The sequence below is a fragment of the Lissotriton vulgaris genome, chromosome 11 (genome assembly GCF_964263255.1).
Source record: "Lissotriton vulgaris chromosome 11, aLisVul1.2, whole genome shotgun sequence".
Classification (NCBI taxonomy): domain Eukaryota; kingdom Metazoa; phylum Chordata; class Amphibia; order Caudata; family Salamandridae; genus Lissotriton; species Lissotriton vulgaris.
The window spans coordinates 7804013-7812507 of NC_141699.1; the positions used below are offsets into that span (position 1 = coordinate 7804013).

Consider the following 8495-nt stretch of genomic DNA (forward strand, 5'->3'; position numbering starts at 1 on the left):
GCCCCTGCACCCCCGCGGTACGTAACACAGGCCCCTGCATGGCCCGCGGTACATAACACAGGCCCCTGCATCCCCCGCGGTACGTAACACAGGCCCCTGCATCCCCCGCGGTACGTAACACAGGACCTGCATCACCCGCGGTACGTAACACAGGCCCCTGCATTCACCCGCGGTACGTAACACAGGCCCCTGCATCCCCCGCGGTACATAACACAGGCCCCTGCATCCCCCGCGGTACGTAACACAGGCCCCTGCATCCCCCGCGGTACGTAACACAGGCCCCTGCATCCCCCGCGGTACGTAACACAGGCCCCTGCATCCCCCGCGGTACGTAACACAGGCCCCGCATCCCCCGCGGTACGTAACACAGGCCCCTGCATCCCCCGCGGTACGTAACACAGGCCCCTGCATTCACCCGCGGTACGTAACACAGGCCCCTGCATCCCCCGCGGTACATAACACAGGCCCCTGCATCCCCCGCGGTACGTAACACAGGCCCCTGCATTCACCCGCGGTACGTAACACAGGCCCCTGCATCCCCCGCGGTACATAACACAGGCCCCTGCATCCCCCGCGGTACGTAACACAGGCCCCTGCATCCCCCGCGGTACATAACACAGGCCCCTGCATCCCCCGCGGTACGTAACACAGGCCCCTGCATCCCCCGCGGTACGTAACACAGGCCCCGCATCCCCCGCGGTACGTAACACAGGCCCCTGCATCCCCGCGGTACGGGGCCCCGTGAGCTTCAGGGGGCCCCCTCAGCACAGTAGTCGGACCTGAGAGCTCCGGATTCAATCCGGAGCGGTGCCCCTCCATGTACCTTGCAAGGGGGGGGCCCTCAACTTTCATGACGCCAGTGGTGCAGGGGCATCGCACAGAATGTAATATGGACGATGAGTGGCCTCAATCGAATTTAGAAAAGCTCCCATCTTTCTATTAAAAATAGAAAATAAAAATGATATATGTGTTGGAGAATTAAGTACAACGTGTCATCATTTGCATAAATGTTTGATTAATGCGTTTTTCTGTATTTTCTACGTGTTTATTATCGGTTTATATCATCAACAATGCTTAGGCTGGGGTCCCTGTCTTCCAGTAATGACTCAGTGGGGGGTCTCCAGATTCCAATAATATTTCAGCGGGGGTCCCCAGAAGTCAAAATGTTGAGAACCCCTGCTTTAGAGACAGGAACTTTTTCATCCCATGAAAGCACTGTATCGGTCTCGGCCCCATCTATGTACACCTTATTCTTTACATAACTGTGCCCATACAAAGAGTGGCCTCTTCCAGTCACTGCATGCGATAGATAGCGCCTACGACGGGCTACCGGGTGACTTGTAATTGCAATGAACGAGTGCCTCGCTCAGGTCCAGCGATGCCGCTAGGCGCTAACCTGCGTTCATCGCTCCGCTGAGGGTTCGGTTGATCCTCCTACCTTACTGATGCTTCTAGGCGCTTGCCTTGAAACGCGGGCATGGACACAGAATCTGGGGGCACTTGCCATGGTCTGCGCGTACTTTCAACAGTATACAGCAATCTAAAACAGATTTTAATATCTGCGCGTGATTTACAAAATCCGCGGGATGTTCTCTAAACCTGCGAGGAAATTAGAAATCTGCGTTTTCAGTCGAAAAATCTGAGCCACAAATTTGGACTCTGTCGGACTCAAACAAGAGGGTTAATATTGTTAACTGAATTGAGTATCGTGTACTAATCGGTAATAAATAGATCACGACCTCGTGCCAAGGGTAGAAAGATAAAAGGGACAAATAGGCGCTAGATTGATGGATCAGCGGCTCAATGCACCTGCTGCCGCTGCTTGAAACCCCAGCCGGACGGACCTCTTTGTGGCGGAGTTTGGGGCAATATAACGGAGTGAAGGGTTTCACGTCTCCTGAGGGGGGAGAGTGGAACTGTAGTTTATATCAAAAGAAAGTGGAAAAGCACAAAACATTTGAAATGTCGGGTGAGGGAGGGGGGGGGGGGTTCGCTTTGGGCACTCGGACGCGTCTTCCTGCTCCTGGGCACAGAACGTCTGTTCTGTATGAACAGTGCTGGGAGGGGTTTCTGTTTTTCCGGTGTACTGTTGTCGGTACCCCTCTCCCTCCCACTTCCCCCAGGCCTCAGGGCAGGTCACACTCCCCGCGCCACACCCCGCACCCCCCTCTCCACGCACACCCCTCCATCCCGTTTCCAGGATTTCACATCAATCCTTGTGCCAGGCCCCCTCCGCCTTTCATCCGAGCAGAGGCACTGCGTGGGCTCGAGTGCGGGAGGGGGGCTTAAGGTGGGGGTGCTCTGTGGGACTGGCCCAGCCCACATCCCGAAGGGGCATGGCCTGCCCTCTCCTGGCGCCTATTAATGACCGAGCCCCCAGCCTGGGCTCACACAGACCCGGTGCTCTTCAGAAGTAGAATCAGCGGAGCTCAGAAGCGCCTTGAGGTGGACAGAGGAGTCAGAGGCGGACAGTGAAGCTCAGAAGCGCCCCGAAGCGGAGCCTAAGGCGGACGGTGGAGTTCAGAAGCGCCCTGAGGCGGACAGAGGAGAGAGCCAGTAGATTTTTCCCTAATTGAAAAAGTCACTTGGAAACGAAGTCTAAGTGACCAGCTGGACTCCGTGCCCAGCTGCTTTGGCCAAGGTGGAGAGCTGCTGCGTCCGTGCCAAGTGTGCCCACTGCATCGCTGCCCGCGGAGGACTTACCGTCTCTGCCAAGCAACTCGTGTCACTGCCGGAGGAAGGCGCCGCACCGGGACCCTAACCCCAGCCCCAGAACCACCTGCCAGCTGCCGTCAAAGAAAGACAAGAGTCCAGGCCTCGCACTGAATCCCAGCGCCGAGAAGAGGGCGCGCCGCTGACCTTGGGCAGTCCACAGGCACAGCCGGTGCCCCAGAAGAGATGTCGACGGCGGCGCTGGAGATCCTGGGCCTGGGCCTCGCCATCCTGGGCTGGGTCGGGGTCATCCTCTCGTGCGCTATGCCCATGTGGCAGGTGTCCGCCTTCATCGAGAACAACATCGTGGTGGCGCAGATCACGTGGGAGGGTCTGTGGATGAACTGCGTGGTGCAGAGCACCGGCCAGATGCAGTGCAAGGTGTACGACTCCATCCTGGCCCTGCCCAAGGAGCTGCAGGCCGGCCGGGCCCTCACCATCGTGGCCGCCATCCTGGGCCTGATCGCCATGCTCATCACCATCCTGGGGGCGCAGTGCACCACCTGCCTGCCCCCGGGACAAGTTAAGAGCCGGGTGGTGGCCGCGGGAGGAGTCATCTACCTCCTCTGCGGGCTCATGGTCATCATCCCGCTCTGCTGGATCGCCCACCTGGTCATCACGGACTTCTACGACCCCACGGTTCCACCCTCCAGGAAGCGGGAGATGGGCTCTGCCCTCTACATTGGGTGGGCGGCCACGGCGCTGCTCCTGCTGGGGGGCTCCCTGCTCCTCTGCTCCTGCTGCAACAACAAGGCGGAGGAGAACAGCTTCCCCATGAAGTACTCGGTGCCACGCAAGCCCACCTCGAACGGGGAGTACGACAAAAAGAACTATGTCTGAGCATCTTTGCATCCTGGCTACCCAGGAATGCCCAAGAACTGTGTCTGAGCACCTTCCATCCTGGCGACCCAGGAATGCCCAAGAACTGTGTCTGAGCACCTTCCATCCTGGCGACCCAGGCTGCCCAAGAACTGTGTCTGGCAGCTTCCATCCTGGCGACCCAGGCTGCACAAGAACTGTGTCTGAGCACCTTCCATCCTGGCGACCCAGGCTGCCCAAGAACTGTGTCTGGCAGCTTCCATCCTGGCGACCCAGGCTGCACAAGAACTGTGTCTGAGCATCTTCCATCCTGGCGACCCAGGAATGCCCAAGAACTGTGTCTGAGCACCTTCCATCCTGGCGACCCAGGAATGCCCAAGAACTGTGTCTGAGCACCTTCCATCCTGGCGACCCAGGAATGCCCAAGAACTGTGTCTGAGCACCTTCCATCCTGGCGACCCAGGAATGCCCAAGAACTGTGTCTGAGCACCTTCCATCCTGGCGACCCAGGCTGCCCAAGAACTGTGTCTGGCAGCTTCCATCCTGGCGACCCAGGAATGCCCAAGAACTGTGTCTGGCAGCTTTCATCCTGGCGACCCAGGAATGCCCAAGAACTGTGTCTGAGACCTTCCATCCTGGCGACCCAGGAATGCCCAAGAACTGTGTCTGAGACCTTCCATCCTGGCAACCCAGGAATGCCCAAGAACTGTGTCTGAGCATCTTCCATCCTGGCGACCCAGGAATGCCCAAGAACTGTGTCTGAGCATCTTCCATCCTGGCGACCCAGGCTGCCCAAGAATTGTGTCTGAGCATCTTCCATCCTGGCGACCCAGGCTGAAGGACCTTGAAGGGCCCAGGAACTCCCAGCCAATGACCACTGAGGTTAGTGCAAAGACAGTGGGCTCACGCCTTGGACCTGTAAACATGTACTCCATGCCACGCAAGGCCATCTCAAACGGGGAGTAGGGTAAAAAGCACAATGTCTCAGCACCTTCCATCCTGGCGGCCCAGACTGCCCAAGAACTATGTATGAGTACCTTCCATCTTGGCGACCCAGACTGAAGGACCTTGTGGGGCCCAGGAACTCCCAGCCACTGACCTCTGAGGTCAATGCAAAGACAGTGGGCTCAAGCCTTGGACCTGTCCTGTAGGCATGCACTTGGGGTGACTCGCCTTCCATCCTGAAGACCCTGGCTGAAGGACCTTGAAGGGCCAGGAACCACTGGGGTCAATTTAAAGACAGTGGGCTCAAGCCTTGGAAGTTGTGGCATGCACTTGGGGTGGACAGACATCTTCAAAGAGGAGTAGAGGACCAGGGCCAGGTGACACGTCCTTCACTTCCATGACCTCTGGCTAGACATGAACTGGAGGTGCCTAGACAACTTCTTCAAGGAGGGTAGAGGAAAAGGGGCAGGTGGCATGTCCTTCACTTCCATGACCTCTGGCTGGACGTGAACTTCAGCTGCTTAGCCATCATCTTCTTCACAGAGGGGTTGAGAACCACGGCCAGGTGACATGTCCAGAACTGGCATGACCTCTCTCTAGACATGAACTTGAGGTGCCTAGACAACTTCTTCAAGGAGGGGTAGAGAACCACGTCCACGTGAGCTGTCCAGAACTGGCATGACCTCTAGCAAAACGTGATCTTGGGGCGCCTAGACAGCTTAAGCACTAAGGCCAGGCGGCACGTCCTGAACTTGCATGGCCTTGAGCTAGGCATCAACATGGGGTGTCTAGGCGCTTCTTCAAGAAGGAGCAAGGCCAATTACATGACATCTTGGTGTGACCTCAGCTAGACATGGACTTTGAGGGGCGGAGGAGCAAACACACATAAGAGGTTCTCACGGTCCACGGGCTCCCACTAGACATGGACTTGTGGTACCACGCGTGGTCCCTCGAAGGGAAACCCAACTCATCCCCCCGTTGGCCATCCAGTGTCTGTCCAGCCATTCCTCAGACGTAGAACGCAGGCCGGACAGTCGTGCCAGACATCAACAGAATCTCGAACCATGAACCGAAGAACATTGGGAGTGTGTAGATAGAAGGCCTTGAGATGGACGCAAGTCAATTTACCAACCTCGACTGTACGTAAAATACTCATTTGTACCTAACAATACCTTGCACCAGCATTGCTTATATCCATCTGCAAGCATTATTTGTATATATAAATGAACTAATGTGTACAGAACTTTCAATAACCGAACTTTGTTGATTATGTCAACAAATATCGATTGTATCCAATAATTAAAGTCTAACAAGGAACGGATACTCTGCAAACCAGCCAGCAATGGAACTTCATTTGTGTCTGCCATCCAGCCTCGTTCAGCTCTCTCAATGAACGCACTTCATGCTAATCTGCCAGCTAGAGCTGCCCATCTTTCCGTCACCAAACACTGACCACATCTGTCAATGAACATCAGATAGCGGATCAATGGAAAGTCTGTCGTCTACCTCCATTGATGACGTATATTTCAAGGGACTGAGCAAAAGGCATTCCGGCAACCACTGAGAGTTGCCCTCCATCAGTTTTCCTGACTCCTCTTATCTTACTAACCCCTTAGCTGAACTGATTATATTTTTTAATGACGTGCCATCCTGTACCCTTTGTTGGTACGCTTTTATTTCTAACACTCATTCCAATGAATAAGCTAATATTGAAGGAAATATATACAGCAAATACAAAGAATTGGTCCCAACGACCCCTGACATCACCCACCCACCATCTCCCTTAGAGCAGACGACCCCTCCCGCCCCTCCCACACCAGCCTTCCACCCCTCCCCGGTACACTAGTTAGCAGAATCATCTTATATAACCGCTTTTTAATTTTTAACTAACCATATTTGTTTTCATACTAAACGGTGTCAAGTTTGTTTTGTCCAAACTTTCTGCTCAGGAAGCAGAAGGTTTCCAGCATGTGTGCAACGCGGGTAAGTTAACTCAGTGGGCTGGTGCGCCTGACAGCCACTAGTTCGAGAGGCCTCTCAATCTATTGTTATGAGAGTAAAAACAATGCTTTTAAGTTGGATGTTAGCAAGGTCTGTTATGTGTGGTGCTCCGTGTGTGCATTTTCTCAATGCGTAGTACTTCAGGGTACTCCTTTTAACATGTTACAAGGTGCCCCGATTGGAATACTGACCTCATAACCTCCTTAGCCTGCTGTTCTGTTTATTTTCTGAAATGAAATGTTGGACAGTTCTTTACATTTCGTGTTTAAAGTCGATCGGCTGGGGGAGGAGGGGAAGTAAATATGCAGGTGAAATGTGTGTGCAACCTGCGGTTACAGATTCAACCCAAAGGGGGCACTTCGCCCCTTCATTCTATCTCCATATCCGTAAAAGAGGTGCCCTCTCTGTTCTTTATACCCTGCCCTGTTGCCTGTTATCATGAAATATGACTGCGTTTCTCCGTGCCTTACTTCCCTTATTCACCAAAACTGAGGGGCATATTATCAAGAAACGGAGTTAAAATTATCGCTGCTTTAGCGGCAGGAAAGTGGCGATAATGGGCTTGATAATATGCCCTTGAGAGTTCCAATAGAAGCCCATGTTTTAGTGTCAACCTGGGCTTCTATGAGAATTCTCAAGGGCATATTATCAAGCCCATTATCGCCGCTTTAGCGGCAGAAAAGTCCAATAGAAGCCCATGTTTTAGTGTCAACCTGGGCTTCTATGAGAATTCTCAAGGGCATATTATCAAGCCCATTATCGCCGCTTTAGCGGCAGAAAAGTTTTCTGCCGCTAAAGCGGCGATGATTTTAACTCCGTGCTTGATAATATGCCCCTTAGTGCTTAGAAGCAAGGTCAACCTTAATATTAAGCGCTATGTTAAATAACGAATATTTATTCATAACTATTATGTGTAACGTGGAACACCGTCTGCAGCCAAATGTTCAGAAAACTACGCTTCACATCACATCATTCCGACAAAATATTCGGATTTAATTTGGGTGTAAATAGGGTAGGGGCGTAAACGAGACGCTCAGGGTCACAGGTGCAAGAAAGGTGCGGGCTTCGGGGCTGAGAGCCGTGACAAATTAACTGGAGCAGAAAACAGCGAATGAGTATCGTATTTGCATGTTTTTTAGTCCGAAATAAAATCCAGGCTTTAGGAATCAAAAGAAAAACTAATTCGAGGGGAGGGAAGTGCGGCAGGAGCTCCCTGGAGACTTTGTAGAGGCTTCTTTCGATGTGTCCAAGATCACACAAGCAGTGTGTCCAACTGATCACACACTCAGTGGAAGACTAGGGACGGATGCAAAGCGATGCCTGGGCGGTGGTACAGACCCACCTCTCCCTCCACCCCAATACACAGGTCTCAGATCACAGGCTCACAGGCCCTGCCCGCTACATGTCGAGTTACCACTTGCCTTTCCATGCTGTATTTGTGATAATATTTGTTATATGTACTGTCCTGTGATGTTTGAGGTGAACGATGATGGTTACGGGGTGCAGAAGCAATGTCACCCAACTTAACCGTATAACCTGTAAATGTATTTCAAATGTACACATTTTGCAAGAAACCGACCAAACTTTTCTGCAATGCCGATTAATAAATGTGATTTTTGATATTAAAGAACATGGTGTGTTTGTGTCTGTCGCTGTGTGGTGGTGGGATGAGGGCGGGGGAGGGTGCTGGGGTCTGGCGGTGGAACGGGGGCGTGGGGTGGGAAGGTTGGTGGGGTCTGGTGGTGGGACGGGGGCGTGGGGAGGTTGATGGGGTCTGGTGGTGGGACGGGGGCGTGGGACGGGGGCGTGGGGTGGGGGCATGGGGAGGTTGGTGTGGGTCTGGTGGTGGGACGGGGTGTGGGGAGGTTGATGGGGTCTGGTGGTGGGACGGGGGCGTGGGGTGGGGGCATGGGGAGGTTGGTGTGGGTCTGGTGGTGGGACGGGGGTGTGCGGAGGTTGGTGGAGTCTGGCGGTGGGACTGGGGCCTGGGGAGGTTGGTGGGGTCTGGTGGTGGGACG

General features: G+C 53.9%; 1 protein-coding gene across 1 annotated transcript; it reads left to right on the top strand.

Moving 5' to 3' along the window:
* The first annotated feature begins 2489 nt into the window (after window positions 1-2489).
* On the top strand, window positions 2490-8107 carry CLDN5 (claudin 5). The gene is made up of 2 exons (XM_086942643.1): window positions 2490-4041; window positions 4365-8107. The coding sequence occupies exon 1, from the start codon at window positions 2899-2901 to the stop codon at window positions 3550-3552; it is 654 nt and encodes a 217-aa protein (XP_086798769.1). The 5' UTR covers window positions 2490-2898; the 3' UTR covers window positions 3553-4041; window positions 4365-8107.
* The last annotated feature ends 388 nt before the right edge of the window (window positions 8108-8495 follow it).

Bases quoted from the DNA above. Each gene is read 5' to 3' on its own strand.
- CLDN5 (XM_086942643.1), top strand. From the start codon at position 2,899: ATGTCGACGGCGGCGCTGGAGATCCTGGGCCTGGGCCTCGCCATCCTG.